The sequence below is a fragment of the Apodemus sylvaticus genome, chromosome 6 (genome assembly GCF_947179515.1).
Source record: "Apodemus sylvaticus chromosome 6, mApoSyl1.1, whole genome shotgun sequence".
NCBI classification, from domain to species: domain Eukaryota; kingdom Metazoa; phylum Chordata; class Mammalia; order Rodentia; family Muridae; genus Apodemus; species Apodemus sylvaticus.
In genome coordinates this window covers 118,183,815-118,202,390 of record NC_067477.1, presented here as the reverse complement: position 1 = coordinate 118,202,390, position 18,576 = coordinate 118,183,815, and the positions used below count along the sequence as shown (strand labels likewise).

The following is an 18,576-nucleotide window of genomic DNA, read 5'->3' as shown; positions in this document are numbered from 1 at the left end:
GTGAGGGGTGGGTGTGGGGTTACATCAGAGAGAGATCTCTGCGTAGCTCAGGAAACCAGGAACTTGTAATCCTCCTGTCTCTGTGTCCCAAGAGTCTGAGAATTTAAATATTTACCACCACAGCCTTCTGAGGTTTCTCTGAGGAGTTTTCAAATCTTGGGGATAGGGAAATGAATTGAAGGAAAAATTAGAAATTCTGTTACTAACTACAATCTTCTGAATCTACCTGTAGTGGCTATTCCTAGTTGTCAACTTGACTATATCTAGAATGAACTACAGTCTAGAATTGGAAGGCTCACCTATGATCCTAATTTGGAGGCTCAGAGATATACGTTTCTGACCTGGATCTTGGTATGGAGATCTTGAAGCATAGTGGCTAAGACAAGGAGATCTCCGAGTTCAAGATCATTTGGGATTAAAGGCATGGATGCACATACCTTTAATCTGGGCCACACCCTCTGCTGGAGAACTACAGCCTTTAATCTGGGCCACACCCTCTGTTGGAGACCTACAGCTTTTAATCGGGGCTATACACTGGCTGGAGATATATAAGGACATTGGAAGAAGGAAGATTTACTCAGTCTTCCTTGCCTGCTTGCCTCGTGGGACTGAGAAACTGCTAGATCCTTGGACTTCCATCCACAGCTGCTGCTGACCATTGTTGGGGAATTGGACTATAGACTGTAAGTCATCAACAAATTCCCTAATTATATAGGACTATCCATATGTTCTGTGACTCTAGAGAACACAAACTAATACACTACTTCACTAGATGTCCTGAAGGTTTGAGAAAGACATGGGGTCTACATGCCAACTTAGATATGAGAGGATAACCCCAAGCTCCAATACCTATGGAAGTAAAGGCATTTAGAAACATTTTTTTTTCCTTCAGAGATCCTGTCAATGACTTGATGTCCAACTCTTGGCTTCCATATTCAGGAGAGGATCCATTTCTGGATTTGTTCTGTACCAGTTTCTTACAAATCTGTTAGAGCAATCATGGGAAGTTAATAGGCAAACTGTGTGGACTGGAAGGCTGAGAGGCTCCCACTCAGTGATAGAACTCTGGTTGTGTTCAGATGCATTTGAAGCTTTCTAGGCCTCAGGATGGTGTGGATCAACAATTTGAAAACTAAGCTGCTGAGAGGACTGAGCTATTCAGAGTCAGGCTGACTCCACGACAGGCGCAAGCTGGCAGATTGGGAGACTAGGCCTAAGTTTCTGTTCCCCAGAAAAGAAAATCCAGATCCAGGAACCTGTGGTCAGTCAAATACAGTTTTGAGAAGCCAATTGGAGTATGCCTTGCCACCATGAAAAGTCCCTAGAGCCCTAGCCAATCACAAAGGTACTAACAGGTTGACCCTGAAGAGCACATACCAGGATCAACATTCCCAGATGAGGAGGCCCCTGCATCCAGAAAGTTTTGCTGAATAAATTCTCTTTGCTTTTGCACAGTGTTTGAGTCTGGGGTCTTCCCTCAGCCATTAGTGGACCCTTACACTCCCTTTTATGAAAAATAGAAGAATTTCAGTAGTAGCTTCCCCTCTATGCTACAAATAAAACAAAGGTAAATCTTGAGACTCAGAACTCCATGTAAGACTCCTGTTTAAGCTCACTCTTCATTTTTATGCAGGAAGCTATGGAGCAAAGGAGGGGACACTGAGGAATGGTTAATAAGGTGACTTAAATTTTTAAGCTGGAGTTCATAACAGAGACCCAAATGAAATCTTGCTGGAAGAAGAAAAACTATATTCTGTAACACTGGAAGCAGGTTTGCATTAAGACATGCCCCAGGCATTTTAGAGTCACACGATGCCCCAATCTGATGATTCCTTGAGCGTTTATTAATTTATTAATATTGTGTTCTATCAGAATGATCACTTTTATTATCTTACTGGTCTAAACTGTATGTCCCATATCCTTCTGAGTTACAGAGACCATAAATTAAAGTCATTTAAAATTTATACTCTTAGAGTTCATTACCTGTGATTGTTATTACTTTCCTACCTTTGGCTGGCCCATCTTTATCTCTGACAAGAAATATTGCAACATAATCTAAATACCATCCAACTAATAAATGTTCTGTTGAAAAAAGATCAAACCCTAAAGGGCACCCCATTACTCCCTGTCATCAACACTACAAGCAAGCCTCCTCCAACAGCTGAAAATCAGAGACGGTGAAGATCAGAGTGTTGAGTCTGCAGTGGTCCAGATTGGAAAAGTTATTCCCTCCAAGTACCTTGAAGAGCAAGAGATTTTACCAGCCTACTTCAGTAGGAACAGTAGTGAACTGCCTTGAAAAGTAAAGAGACATCCATGGTTGGAAAAATCTGAGCAGAAATTCCACAGCAAGGGGAGGTGGTGATCCCCATTTTTATTATTGGTCTATGTTGTCTTAGTAGACTCTAATGGCTAATCTTGGTTGTCAGCTTGACTACATCTGTAATGACCTAAAAGCCAAGCCCCTGAGCCCTTCTGTGAGGGATTTTCTTGACTCAATCTTTTGAGGTGGGAAGACCCATCTCGAATCTGGGCCACACCTGCTGGTTACAATCCAAATAAAAGGACTTAGAAAAAGAATCTCTCTCCCTTCCTCCCTCCCTCCCTCCCCCCTCTCTCTCTTTCCTTCCCTCCCTCCCCTCTCTCTTTCTCTCATTCTTTTGTTTTGCTTTGTTTTTGCCAGCTTCACTTTTGCTGGTAAGGTCATCTTGTTGCTGAGGCATTCCTCAGTTAGTATTAGAGCATGCTTCTTTCTTTGGGATTCCAACATAGACTCTAGGAACCCTTGGGACTCTAGCACCAGATTGGGATTGCTGAGACATGCAGTCTTGTGGAATGAACAACTACCAATTCTCAGCCTTTCTGTTGTGAGACAGCCATATGCTAGTCTACCTAGACCATGACCCTCTAACAAATCTCTCTCTCTCTCTCTCTCTCTCTCTCTCTCTCTCTCTCTCTCTCTCTCTCTCTCTCTCTCTCTCTCTCTTCCTCCCTCCTTCTCCCTCCCATAAGTTCTGCTTTTTTAGAAAGCTCTGACTAATAACAGTCTCCTTCACTTGGAACAGGAAACAAGTGTAGGTTTCTGGCAGTGGGGGAAACACCCACACAGTCTGCTGCAACATCTGCATGCACAGAAGAGTGAGGTCAAGCAGACAGTACACGCACAATGGCTTTCGTTTTTGCTGCTTGTGTCCCAGTCTTTATGGGTGCTGCACACTGCCACATGGGAGAAATGGCAGCTTTTTAGAGAGATTGAAATTGACAAACATGTACTTAAAAATGGGTATTCCCATCCTGGCTGAGTCGTCTAATGCACATGTCTTTGCATTCCCTGCATGTGCTGATCCTTGGAGCAAGCTTCCTAAAAGCCTGAAGGCGTCTGCCATGTGTCAGGCTCCCGAGATTTCTCTCCCTCCCCTCAACTCCTTATTTAGTTTCTCATAGCCTTCTATGTGACTCGCCTGGGCCAGAGATCATGTGAAGAGAGACAGGGAAAGAGAAGCAGGTCAGAAGTCAGCAAAGCACAATTTATTGCCACTGTTTAAACCATGTAAAAGGTCCCAACTTCCAGACATACACCATATGACATCACAAAGTCGGTGGAATTTGTCACAGAGTCTGGCTGTAGTGTTCTCTAAATCACTGCATTGTGATCCAGTTAACCCAGGAAATATAACTGGTTTTTTAAAAATCTACAGTGATTAAAAAATATGTACTTCAAGAAATTGGTGTCCTTATTAGGATCTCTATTGCTGTGCTAAAACTCAACAACTGAAAGTAATTGAATTGAAGCAAAGGCCATGGAGGAGTGCTGTTCACTGGCTTGTTCCTCATGGCTTGCTCAGCCTGCTTTCTTACAGAGCCTAGGGCTGCCCACGATGGCAGAGCACACAGAGCCAAGCACTCCTGCATCAACCACCAATTAAGAAGCTCCACAGGCTTATTACAGACAGGTTCATCTGGTGGGGGCATTTTATCAATCTAGCTTCCTTCTTCTCAAGTAACTCTAGTCTACGTCAAATTGACATGAGACTAGCCAGCCCAGTTGGGTTTTACAATCCACATATAACCACAGTAGTGGCTATTAATTGGAGTCAACCTGGAAGGATGACCTATGTCAACAGTACACAGGTGAAGGTGTGACTTATAATCATCTAAGAAATATGCTCAATGTATTTAAGGAATTCCATTGAGGGTCAGGGACAGCTCAGTTGGTAAACTTGTTGTTGCACAATCATGAGACCCTCAATGTGATCATCAGAAAGCCAGATACAGCGACACACCTATAATCCTAGCATAGATAGAGGTCGGAGGATCCTGGGACTTGCTGAGGTTAATGGCAGATACTGTTTCAAAAGTGAAGGTGGAGGGGCTCCACCTTCAAGAGACAGCTCAGTGGTTAAGAGTTCTTGCCACTGGTTCTTTTATAGGACCAGAGTTCAGTTCCCAGCATCCACATAAGGCAACTCACAACCACCTGTAACTCCAACTCTAGGAGATCCAACACCCTCTTATGGCTTTTGTGGGAACTGACACACATATGCACACATATATGCACACACATTTACACACACACAAATAAATCAATAAATCTTGAGAAAAAACTAAGCTGTGAAACAGTTGAGGAAAGACACTTGATGTCATCTGCTGCTCACACATACACACACACACACACACACATGTACACATACACACATACAAATTTTGGAGATTCCCATGAAAATTTAAACTGAAGTGAAATATTATCTCATCTGCTAGATGGACAAGAATGACAAAGTCTGACAATATTAATAATTAGTGAGGATGAAGGTCACAGGCTGGAACAGTCACTCATCACAAGTGGGAGGGTATAAGTCAGTATAACCACTCCGGCAAATAGATTCACATTACCTAATGAAATGGAAGATGCATCTAATATACATCCTAGCAATTCCATCTTTGTTATATGTTACAAAGAGTCTCAGACAGGCACACCAAGAGATCTGCAAAAATGCTTACAATAGTGTTAGTGGTGATTATAAGACCCTGGAGATAGCCCAAATATTCAATGACCAAAGAGAGAAAAGAAACTTACTTTTGTGCAATCAATTCAACAAGGCATCAAAACAATAGACCAAAGCTGCATGTATCAGAATGAACAGGTTACAGAATGATGGAATGATTCCATTTGTATTAAAAGATTGCAGATCGAATAAATGCTTGGTGTGGTCACACACTTAGGCGACTAAGCTATAAAGAAAGATAAATGAATGATTAACATACAATACAACAGTAGTTACTCCCAAGGGTAGAGAGATGTCTGTGGACTAAGTACATAAGTACATATGTTTGTACACACACACACACACACACACACACACACACACCAGGGAAGACAGCATTTAAATTTTTGGCTTGGTGTAGAGAACTTTAATATTGCTTAGATTGTCATCTGTAATTTGTGCATACATATTATATGTTTTGTACATGCCAGATCTTATAATGTAAAATGTTCAAGTTGCTAGGCCTCAGCTCAGATACCTGGACTTGGTGTCTTTAACAGTCCTTTTTTTATAATTTCTTTATAGACTCCTGTGCATTGCCCAGTAAAGAGCAATTTACTTACACACAAGGCATTAGCATCCAGGCAAGGGCAACTTAAATCAAGGATCAACCTCAAGCCATCTGAAAATGGCACAAAAGCAGAAGCAAGAGCTTGGAAGACTGTTCAGAGGGGGACAGTAGCTACTGGGCTTTGTGTGGTGATAGGGTTGGAGGACGGTGTATAATGCACATCCAAAAGCATCGATTATTGTGTCATCTCCTTCAGCCCAGATGAGCCCTGTCCCTGATAGGCTCTGTTAATGTATGAGCCCATGATAGTCATTCTTAAGATCTTGGGTACAGCACAGCACAGGCTGTGATCATAGCTTTTGCTACAGACTGAAACAGGACATTGTGAAAAGAGCCAGAATTCATCGTGGTAGGTAGGCATCTAGACCCGCACATGAAATCCCAAGCTGTGACCTTGGTCCAGTCCTCCTCTCCTCAGAGTCCTGGCTTTCCCCCACTAACTTTGAATCCAAAAGGACAGTGAAGGAAGACAAGTCCCACTGACTTGAGTTTTCATTTCTTCCTGAAAACCTGAAACCCATGTTGTGAATTTAAGGAACTGCTGAGTTTTCTGTGTCCAAGGAATTGGGAGTCTTGTGGTTTGTCTGGAAACAGATCAGAAGGCAGCAGTGGGGCTTAATGATTTCACACCTCCCTGTAAAACTCTCCAAATATGTAACCAGTACCACGAGTTAGTGTCTCATCTTCAGGTCCTAAAAAATTTGTCAGGCAATATTCATAAAGAGCTCAGGACCGAGGAAAGCATCATGCAAAACAAGCGTGTGCCCTGAATATTCATGGAGGAGTCTGAAACACACATTTAACTGCACCTTCCCAGTTAAGATTGGCAGATTCAACAAATAAAAATGCAGAACACTCTCGAAGTTTTCCATAAGGTTGGAATAGGTTTTGGTGCATGTTCTGAGCATCACTTGAAACATACAGGGGGGGAGGGGGAAGAGAACTTTTTCAGAAATTCAAATTGACCTGAGTGACTTCTGTTTTCTTTGGCAGTCCCTTTCCACCGTTCCAGATAGACAAACAGATCAACATGTTATTCAGTTTTTATACCACCTTGGGAAATCTATGTTGAAGAGTTCTAGAATCATACTTCTATAACCTGGTAAGTGTAAAGGGCTGGATTCATCTTTAAATTAGATTCATATGTTCCGTTATACATGGGCCAAGGAGCCATGGAGAAACAGAGATATTCAAAGCCGATTTTCAAGGAGCCAAGGTTGTGCAGGGCTGGGAAAACCTTTTTGTTTCAAAGGAATTAGGCCTCTAAGTCTCGTCCTGGTCTACTCAAGACAAGCTCCCTTACCTCTGGGCATCTCTTTAGAACGCTCTGCCTCTGGCCCATTCAACAAGTTCATCCTCGAGGCCTCCTCAGGGGGCACACGGCGCCAGGACCAGCTCTGGTTCCCATGGCTGTGAAGGGGAGGAGAATATTCCAGCTCACAGGGGAAGTCAAAGCTGCACTCCAGACCTGCAATGACAGCAAAGATCAGTGAAGCCAGATGTTCTCCAAAACAGGAGCCCTGCCCTCTACGAGGCCAGCCTCATTCCCCCATTCCCCATCCCTGCCTGCCCAGGAGAGGCCAGATACAACTCCATCAGTGTTCCAGGCTGCTGAAAGGAAAGAAAATATTCTATCCCAGAACTCATATTGTAGGATAGTGAGGGCCTGGGCTTGCTGGGGATCCTGGGAAGAGGGAGAAGTCTTCACTGCTGGGGAGCACAGCCTGTCTGGGCAAGTGATGCCTGAATTTGAGTCTGCCCTTGGTATTTACCAGCTCTCTGCCTTTCATTTCCCTCCCCTGGGAGTGATACAACAAGCCGTAAGAAAGTGTGTGTTTAGGAGAAAACGCAGGCAGGCCCTGCCATGTGCTGTCTGACTGGAGCAGACCCGGATGTTTGGGGGGAGCCTTGCTTTCCACCCTGCTCTCTTCACCTGAACCTCTGCCGCAACAGGGCAAGACCACGAGGGGCCTGGCTTACTCTCTCCTGAGAGAGCATGAGGGTCAGCCACTGAGGATGGAGGCTCAGAGAAGGGCAGGTGGAAGAAGCCTTGCCCTGAGACAACCGCCTTCCACGTGGGCTTGTGTGGGGGAAAACTCAGTTACACTCATTCTGTGCTAAGCAGTGTATACTTACCTCACGATCAAGACACTTGGCCTCTCTCTTCTCTCTGCATTCACTGTCTAGCAGCTAACATGGCTGAAGTGATTTGCACAGGGCAGGTTCTCAGAGCATGGCCAGTGGCTTCACAGAGCATGTCCGTAAACAGGCCTCGCTCAGCCACCTGCTTCTTACCCTCCTTACCCACCTGTGAGCTATTAAGAGAGAAAGTTGCTTGTAGAAAGGACAGAACACTGGACAAGGACTGTGGGGAACCCACAGTCCAGGCTGGGCTAGTCGCTTCTCAGGTGTGGACTTCACTTTCTGTATCAGCAGAACAAAGGCTTTTACAGACTAGATGATTCTAGAAGCACTGAGGGAAACTGGCCCTCCACCTTTGTTACTGATTTGCTGGTGACCTTCTAGAAGTCATTTACCCTCTTTGGGCCTCCAATTCCTCAAACAGAAGATCTTGACCAGATGTTTTCCAAAGTTCTTTCTCCATTTAACTTTGGTAAGATTCCTAAGTCCTTGCTTTTGGAAGGGTTATTGCTAATTTAATCAATCAATCTCTGGCCATGCTAATGGGTGCTAGCTCCCAATTAACACTGGTGCTTTTAAACAGCTGCTTCGGAGGCCACTGTTCCCATCTCCAAGATAAGCCTGGCACTGGGAATTTCAGAACGGAGCAGAGAAGTGGAGCTGATTGTGGCACAAGCAGCCAGTCACTGGAAGGTCCTGAAATCATACAGCCAGCTGCTGGAAGGTCCTGTAATCATATCCATGGGCAGCTGGTCCTTCCCAGGAGTAGGACTGAAGTAATTCCCATTGACACAGCCAAACTATCTAAGTTCGAGGGGGAAAAACTCCCAATTACACTTCTATTAAGTATCTTTCTGCTTCTGGGCAATAGAGATTTATGTTTTATGTTTCCCAGTGGCTCTGCAGGAGCTGTATCCTCCGGTTCTAAGGTTAATACTACTTGCCCTTTTGTGGTTCAGACAATTCCCTTTATAATGTGGAGATGGTGCCTTGCTTGTGTTGGCATGTCACTTGATGCCTTTGTATCTTATCAGAACTGAAGATGCTTAGCCTGGCTCTGAGGACTGCTGCCATGATGCTGTGCCTAGTGTGTGTGTGGCAGAACTGCTTTTTTTGTTGTTGTTAATCTCTCTTTCTCTCCATGTCTCTAGCTCTCTTCCTCTCCCATCTCTCTTGAAAGGGTCTCTCGTATCCCACGTTGGCTTCCAACTTGCCCTTATAACTGATGACCTGGAACCCTGATCCTCTTGTTCCCACCTCCCGAGTGTCAGGATCATAGGTATATGTCACAGTCCTGTGCTTATGTGGTGCTGGCCAGCAAACCTAGGGCTTTGTGCATACCAGGCCAGCCCTGAAACAACAGAGTCTCATCCCTAGCCCCAAATCTTCAACACTGGCTTGCCAGGCACTTTGCTTTGGTATCAGAATAGTAGGAGAAGACTGGTACTGTGTTTGGTACTTTGCAATACCAAAATTGCCAATAAAAAGAACAGCATGGCAATTAGTCATGGCCAAAGTAGAGAGGGCCCAAAGTCTCCATCCACATTCGTGAATGTGAAAGAAAGGGAGGGAGGGAGAGAGCTGCCGCCTACCCAACAGTGACAATTACCAGAGCCTTTTCCCAAAGCGTCAATTGCCACAACTGTCATCTATTGTATCTACTCTTCTCCAAATAAAGATTTTCTATTTGAGACAGAGGTGTGCTGTGCCAAGTGAGATGCTGCCCGGCAAATGTGCCTGTGTACATATTAGGCGAACAGACCACAGACTGAGCACCATCACTTCTGGGATGTCTGGCCTCTGGGGAGTGTGGTAAGGCACTGTGTGGAGGTCAAACTCTGCCTAATCCAGCAGGCTATGCAAATGTCCCATCATTCAATGAGTTTGTTTTGAAATTCTTGCTTGGAGGCAGGCCCCCTTCAGCTCTCACAGCTGTACTTCCTGGCTTTAAAATAGGGACGGAGTTAATATTGCTGCTCATTTTGAGGTGAAACTGAATTGGATTTTTCTACATTCTGATTTAATTTCATATAAAACATTGAGAAACAGGTTGCCTTTTTTTCTTGCTTCTAAACCATCTTTAATATCTTTAGGCAATAATATAATTTTCACTAACAGCATCAGGAAAAACTCAGAAACTTGAGCCTTTTCAAAGGTTCTATATATAGGGTGCTTCTTAAAGACCTCTTTTTTGCCCTTTTCTGACTCGGGACCTATGAGGTAGGAGCTACAACCTCTCCCAGTAAGTATTTAGAGGGATCAATGGATTCATCAAAGTGGCTCAGCCTTTCACTGGCCAAGACAGGTCCACAGCCAAGGGAAAAAACACCCAGTGTGTGCCCCTCAGGTTATCTGCTAGGGACCAATCTATGTGCATTTTTTTTCCTGTGATTGTTTTTAATCTACAAAGCAACACTGAGAAGTAGGTGGTGTTCTCTCCTCTATAGACGAGGAAACTGGAACTCAGGACATTCACATTTACTAAGATGACAACACCCACTCCTTGGGAGAGCTAGGAGACTGGAGGCTGGGGCATGATGTGGATCCAGGGTTTTCCCTTTCCCCCTCCATAGCTTCAGAATCAAAGTCCATGGGCAAAGACCAAATTAAGTAACTTTTGAATGTGCTGGCTAATTTCAATTGTTGACTTATCACAATAAGCAGCAACTGGGGGTACAATGAGGCACATCTTTGGGAGTGTCCTTGGGAGTGATCCCAGAGGGGAATGCATACTGAGAGGGAAAACACGGTTAGTGAGGGCAGTGCCATGTACCGGGGTCCTTGACTGAACGGAAAGGAGGAATTCCACAGAGCAGCAGGATTCATTTCTCTCTGTTTCGTGACCAGAGCAGTGTGACCAGTCACCTCAAGCTCCAGGGGCCACTAAGTCTTTGCTTCCATTATGGACTATATTCCGCCCAAGCAAATCTTTCTCTCCTTACATCACATCTCATCAGTGTTTGGTCACAGCATAGAGGAAAGTACGTAGATACTGAAGACGCTGTGGAGATGGCTGTTTTTTGACACAAACTCTGTCAACAGTTCACATCTCCAGAGATTTCTGCACCACCTACAGCAGAAAGATCTATTGTTCCTCAGTATCGGGTCCCTTTATAGTGACTGTGACCTTCAGAAGGATCTAGAGATCTAAATCTTTCTGAATATATCCATTTGTTCTATGAGAAGCTGACCATAAAAAAAACAACAACAACCAATTATCATGTGCCAATTAAAACTATAAAAGAAAAAAGGAAGGGAGTTACTATCCAAACTGCTGAATGAGCAGCTACGATCAATCACTGTTGCCCGATAGTGGGCTTTCTTATCAATTCTCTCATGGAAGAAAGATAATGGAATCTTCTAGAAATGATCTGCCCACTGAAAAGAGCAGAAAGGTCTATAAAATAAGTCTTTGGTAGGGCATAGTCGTGATGGCTCTAGGACCTGCACACAATGCAGCTGATGAACCCTGGCAGGGCTGTTTTCTCTAAACCTGCATTTCTGCATTTGAAACTATAAAGAAAAGGGCATCCTTTCCCCACAGCATTTGTCATCTCTGGGCCCACAGACTCTCCTGGACCACAGCTGCAGCATCTCCTGGTGCTCCTCCTCTCATAGCCAAACCGAAGGATCACTAGCACTGGAAGGGGCTATAGGTATGTGATACTTAAAGTGGGCCTTCCTCCAGATTCTTAAAGACTCATTAAAGAAGCCTCAAGCAAGTTGTACAACTGGTCAAGAATGACCTCTCTCTCTCTCTCTCTCTCTCTCTCTCTCTCTCTCTCTCTCTCTCTCTCTGTGTGTGTGTGTGTGTGTGTGTGTGTGTGTGAGAGAGAGAGAGAGAGAGAGAGAGAGAGAGAGAGAGAGAGAGATTGACTGTGTGTGTGTGAGTGTGTGTGTATGTCCTGAAACTTACCAAGATAGGGGCCACATTTCAAAACACAACTATACTAACAGTAAACTCAGTGTTTCAGTGTGAAATGCTGTCATGCAGGAAGTGTACAATAACTGATCCATGCAATGCTCTTGAATGGATACCTGGAGGGGCTGGCTATGACTGCCTACTGGAACATCTAAACTGAGGGTGGAATTCTGGTCTCTAGCAAGCGTGAGACTGACAACAGCAAAACAGCCATGCCTGAGGCATGTGCCTCAGAAGGCAACAACTGAGGTGGAAATGGAGCCTCCTATCCAAGCCACAAACCAGGAACCGGGCTCCCGTGATGCTGTAACAACACCACAGAATGGCAACAGAGACTTAGTGTCTTTAGGCACTGGATTTCCAATTGGTTGGGCTTAAAAAATCTCTCAGTCCTCCTTTGTATCCAGATGTCCCTGAGGACTCCCAAATGCCCCTTTGTGTTTCCTAAATCTTCAAAGTGTTAACCCGGAGATGTCACAAATGCTTTCTAAATCACCCAAATCTAAGTCAAGGCAGGGAACAAGCAACCAATCACTTTTAGTTTTCAAGACATCTCAAAATCAGCCATTTTCTAGGTATCAGGAGCTTTAAAGAGCAATTGTACCAAAAAGTTAAGCAAGTATTGTAGAATTAACAAGAAGAGACAATGTCAAGCTTAAGGGCCCCATGTCATTGACCCTTATTCTCTGTCAAGTATGTTTCAGAACTGAAGCTTGCAGTTGGCCTAGGACTTTATCTCTAGAACAAGTTGTCCATAGAATTTAAAAGGTTGCTAATTTGCATCATCAGACCCATCTTAATACAGATTTCACTTTATCATGAGGAATAGTCTTTATGTGGTAATCTAGACACCAGTCTGAAGGACGTAGTGGAAGATGGTCACTAATAATACTATTAGTATTATCTCTTATAGCATATTACAGGTGGTTTTGCTTTTAGAAACAATGCCAGAGCCAGAGACTGATAGAACATGGAGTAAATGACATTTGAGATCAAAACCTTTTTCTTTCATTTGACAAACCTGTAGACCTATGCAAGGGAAAGACTTACCCAGAGCCACGTATAGCACTGACCAGAGTCCTTCACACCATACAAAAGGCATTTCCCCTGCTTGGTGAGGGCCCTTCGAACGGCACATCTCCAGAGAGCACTGAGCTGGAGCTCGGTGAAGGTCAGAGCGACTGACCACCAGTGTTGACTTCTCCTGGCTCCATTTGTCGGGCCATCTATCTGGGCTCATTTACTCTATGGCATAGACATCCCAATGTGTTCCTGATAAATCTGCTTCTGTGTATTCCATACGAAACCTCATGAGGTGCCAGGCATATGTGATGAAGCTCTTGCCGCTGGCCTTTAGGAACATCTGCATCTCATGCAAGAGTTCTCTGAGCAGAGCAGGAGGAACTAGTATTCTCAAGACTGTCGGTCAGTCTTTTAGGACTGTGCCCAGCACAAAGAAACTCCCCAAGCAGCTGCCAAACTTGGGGCACAAGCCAAGGTCTCATTTTCTCAAGAGATCTGTCAGAACCTCTCCACTGTAGATCTTAAGAGTCACTGAGGGCTTTGGAGTCCATCTGAGGTGTAGAAACTGAAGCCAGAAGCATTGTGGGGCTTATTGAAGGATGTGAGTGAGTGGGTTACAGACATGGCACTAAAATCCTGTGGTTTCTATTATAATTACTTAAAGCTTCGGGTAACAAACAAAGCAATAACTTATACAATTAGGAAAATTCTCCAAAAAAAAAAAAAAAAAAAAACCCTACTGGTCTTTGTTGTTGTTGTTTCTGGAATAAGCTGGCAAGATCACACATGGCTAGGTTTCAAATATCTCCCAATGATCGAATGGCTTAATTCATCTCCAGGAAGGCTTTTAGGGTTCTCTCTAACTAGATGTGCTCTTCCACCTATAACCTGCTCTTTGGTGGTTGCTGGAAGCTCCCTGCCAGTGAGAAGGTCTGTTCATAGGCCAGCAGCTACAGTGAGAATGGCCTGAGAGAATACACTAGCCTGGTCGGAAAGGGGAAAGAGCCCCAGAGAGTTCCTGGAAAGGCTTCCAGCACCATAACAATTGGACTTGTGCTTTTAGGCAATTCATTTAACCACTTGAGGCTTGGTTCCCTTGTCTATGCACAGGGGAGCACATTACATTAAAATATCTCCTGTGAACTCTACGAGCTCATATATGGTAATGAACAAAGACATGCTCTTTCACTCCTATGTGTGTGTTCATGCACAAGCCCACATACACATGTGTGTGTGTGTGTGTGTGTATGCACATGAATGCATATGAGTGCATATGAATGCCTAAGATCTATGCCTGAAATAATCCTCAATTTATTTTATACCTTATTCAGTGGGGCAGGGTCTCTTAAAGTCACCACTCACAGATACGGCTAATCTCAGCTTTCTGTCTGCCTTCTGTGGCTAGAATGACAGGTGGGCTGTCACAGCCATCTGGCAGTGATATGGGTTCTAGAATCCTAACTCAGGTCCTCACAATTGTGTGCCAAATGCTCAACCACTAAGCTATCTGCTCATTTCAGGGCATTCTTTCTTAGCTACATGGTAGATGACCTTACCACCTTGATTCTGTAATGCAGACATAACACTTTGTCCTCCTTGGGGGTGAACTGAGTTGACTTGACTTGCATGACTCAAGATGGTGGCTACAGTGGGAACCCCTTCCTCTCTCCCTGTTCTTTATCGACACCTGTGAGTAAGAGGCTCTAAGGGGTATAGAGACGTAACACAAGAGTCCTTCAAGACACTTATTCTGTCTTACTTCAAGCTATGCAAATTTAAAACTTATTTTTACTACTTGCCAGCTATGTATTTCAGAGTAAACTGTTTACTATCATTGTTCTTTACTCTAGAAAATAGTGATTAGATAGAGACAATGTCATGGAACTTTCATGAAGAAACATACATTCGAAAAGCACACACTGGGTATCTGATGCAGTGATGGGCACAGTTTGATGTTACATAATAGTGGGCATAACTTTGGCTGTGGATAAAGTGGATGCATATCTGCATGCACACGCAGGTGTATACACGAGCATGCGGAAGCCCAGGGTTAGTGTTGGGACTCATTCTCCATCACTCTTGAATCAACTCACTGAGACAGAGTCTCTCAATCAAATTGAGAACTTGCGACCATGGCTAGTTTTATTTAGGAGGGTGCAGTGGCCAACAGTAGCACTGGATGCCCAGTGATGAGGGCAAGGCTGTGTCAAACCTTGCTTCACTCAGAAGCGTGAGGGGAAGAGTGATGAAGGAACTCATCACTCAACGCTTCCTCTAGAGACCTTAACAGAGATCGTGCAACATCATGCACTCCATTTAATCTGCATAGAGCTCTGTTTTCTGATCAGGAAATGGAGTAGTGAAATAAGCAATTTCAGTCGTCTTCTATAACTACCAGGCTAAGACTAATCTCCCCCTTTGGGACAGTGGCCAAAACAAGTCCACTGACAAAGCTCTCAGCAGCTGGGCATCGGGAAGCCGGGAGTTATTCCTTCCACCCCAGGCTTAGATGATTAAGGACTGCTACTTCCTCTTCCTGGGTAATTTCCTAAAGGGACACTTGGCCCACCAGTCACCTTAAGTATTAATCCACCAGCTGTCATCAACATCTGGTGACTCACTTCATAACACTAAATACCCAACCTGGTCCCTCCCCACCCCTCACTCACACCCACTATTCATTTATCGTGGGGCCTGGGAATTTGAAATCATCCACTTCCTTCCCATCACCCCGTGCCCTGGAATGCATCTGAGAACCAATCACCCAATCCAAGACATCTGTTCTGCTCGCAATCAAGTGCAGAGAAGAAGGGCCATGTCACCTTCAATCAATCAATTATATAAACACAGCCTTGGAGGGGGTGTGTGTGAGTGCACAGAGTGGAGGTGGACAGGCACAGAAAGCAGAATTCTCATTTCTCTTATCTATGGCCATCACAGTGTTTCAATCTACACAATCTATAGGTATCAAAATGAGATTCTGTCCTTCATCTCAGAAAAAAAATATTGTATTCAAAAATTTCAGGCATTTTAAATTAACAAGCTCAGTCTCCTCGTTTTATAAAGGGAAACTGAGGTATAAGACAGTCAAGTGACTTGGCCAAGGTAGCATGGACTTCAGTCTAGAAAAGTTAGAAGGCTGAGGCTTGAGCCCATATTGGACCTCCGGTGATCTTGCAGTTTCTAGGAATAGTTCCTGGTACTCTCGCGATAGCTCCCTGTGAGTGTGGATGTGGGTGGAGTGGCGGGTCTCAGACAGAATAAACAAGAGTCCAGAGGATATGGCAAAACCTTAGCAGCCTGGACCACCAGTCAATATGGATCTTTGTAACTGAGATGCTTGAGATGAGAACCCTGGGAAACACCTCTGAGCCATGCTGGCATCCATGGCAACAGAAGAAAGCTGGTAGACATGAGGCCTAAGAAAATGCAACACGCTTCTCCCTCTTTCTACTGTGTCTCTGGGAGGCAGTGTCTGCTGAGTGTACAAGCAAACCTGAGGCTTGACAGCTGAAGACCAGGTTGCCCTAGAATGGACTCTACCTGCCATGTACCTGCAGCCCAGCTGACGAGACGGGCTTGCCTGTATCTAACTCTTTGCAGACTTAATACAGACATAGGGATGCATGAGGAAACCGGGCAATGTGTGCAGAGCATCTTGAAGACTGACAAGATCTCCAGATATAGTAAAGGAACTATGGGGAAGTTTGCTGAGAATAAGGGATAGAACAAGATTTGGGCTGGACAGGGAACTATCATTGGCTAACAGTATATTTGTGTGAGTTTTGAAACCATATTGCGTCAGGTAGTATCATGATTAAAGATAGAAATACTTTCAGGCTGTGGGAAGCAAAACTAGATATTCATGCATTTTAAACACAAAGCTTCTGGCAGATAAATCTATGACTCCAACCCCCAGGCTGCTGCTCTTCACAGAATGGGGGTCAGAAAGCATTAATGATGCACCTGTTCTCTGAGCACATTCCAATGGCTCCCCACTATAACCACAATAGTGCCCATATACCTGGGCACTACATCTACAAGACCCCCTTTCTCCCTCTTCTTTGAGCTCCTCTCACTCCTCCCAAATTAATAATCTCTTATTTAATTATTATTGTTACAAGCATATACATACTTGTATGTATATATGTGTGCAGACATGCATATATAATCCATTGAGTCCGCTTATCTAGGGCTGACTTCTTGGGATTTGGATCTACATAGACTCTCATCTGATTCTCCCTTTCCCAAATGACAGGGGCCACTTGTATCTCTTCCTCTAGGAGGAAAAGGGACAGAAAGAAATTAAGATCAAGAGTAAAAGAAAGAGAACTCATAAGAATGTGAGCTGAGATACAAGTGACTCCCCTTTCCCTGCTGCCCTCTACTTCTCCTTTGGACAGACGTTGGGGGACCAGTGAGATGACCTCAGAAAGGGTTAAAGTAGGCAACATGGAGGCAAAGCAAAGGCCCATGACTCCCGAGCTTAAATGCTAGTGTGGTGACCTGGAATCACTAGATTTGGATGTGCCCTAGGTGGCTCTGAGGCACCTACATTAAGCCTGGCAAGAAGCTCAGTTACAGAAGGAAGCTACTGTTGCACACTGTAGTAGGTCTTGGAGTAACACAAATCTTCTGGGCTGACAGACACCCACGTTGTCCAGATAATGAGATGGGTAAAGCGATTGCTGGAGTGGATCCATGAGGAATTCTGTGTGAATGCAGACAACAAAAGAGCTATAGCCGTGCGTGCCCCTGCTGTAGAGAGAGGTGAGGTGCAGGCTTTTCAAAGAGACAGCCTAGGTTTCACTCTCCACTTTGGCACTGTCCTGTGGGTAAAACAGTCACCTCTGGGTCCTCCCCCTTCATCTGAAAGATGAAGCTATTCAGTCAGACAGCTGTGGGCCCCGATGGCTCACAATTCCTATGAATTTCCCACTGATGAAATTATTCTAGTCATCTTTCTAAATGGACTGGCAAAAGTTCTACACAGGAGAGGCCTCTTCTGATGTGTGGTTTTGCATCTGAGGTCACTCCTGACAAAATATTTCATTTTAAGATGGCTGTCTCTCATGTACATCAGTCATTTTTCTGCATATGCTTTGGGTGCTTACCTTTCTAGGTTGGTTAGAAATGATCTGTATACTATAGCTCAGGTGGCCCAAAGCTGTCAAAATAAAACTCTGCTCCTCACTCGTGCCTGCAGAATGTAATTCTTATAGCTTGAGAAGAGGGGAAAAAAGACTTCCTAACTTTCCACTGGCCATTTCCTCCTGGATGTCCTGAGCTTACTTCAAATGCAACTCGTCCAGCATGGGCCTCACCATCTGCTCCCTCTCTATTGATGCCTTGGCCACACCCTCTTACTACTAAATGCTTCTCTTCTTTTTAGTTAATGGCATCTCTCAACTCAACCATTCAATTTGGTACCCCAATAATCAAGCTGTGACCAGAATCTCCCTGATACACCCCTGTCTTAGTTACTGTTCTATTGTTGTAAAGAGACACCATGACCAAGGCAGTTCTTCTAGAAGAAAGCATTTAACAGAGACTTGCTTACAGTTTCAGAGGTTTAGTCCATTATCATCATGGCAGGGAACAGGGCAGTAAGCAGGCAGGTGCTGGAGCAGCAGTGGAGAGCTACATCATGATCCATAGGCAGAGATATACTGGGCTTGTCATGGGCTTTTGAAAGTTCAAAGCCCACCCTCAGTAATACACTTTCTATAACAAGGCCATGCCTCTTAATCCTTCTAATCCCCTTAAATAGTACAAGTCTCCAGTGACTAAGCATTCAAATATATGAGTCTATGGGTACCATCTTTATTCAAACCACCACACCCTCTATCTGTACTGTCACAGAGATGCTCAAGTCT

General features: G+C 44.3%; 1 protein-coding gene across 1 annotated transcript in view; it reads right to left on the bottom strand.

Annotated features, from left to right (window-relative positions):
* Positions 1-18,576, bottom strand: part of Alk (ALK receptor tyrosine kinase) — a 718,836-nt gene that overhangs the window by 480,316 nt on the left and 219,944 nt on the right. Inside the window, exon 3 of the mRNA XM_052186316.1 lies at positions 6,917-7,081. Within this exon, the coding sequence (XP_052042276.1) occupies positions 6,917-7,081 (165 nt within the window). The remainder of the gene's footprint in view (positions 1-6,916; positions 7,082-18,576) is intronic.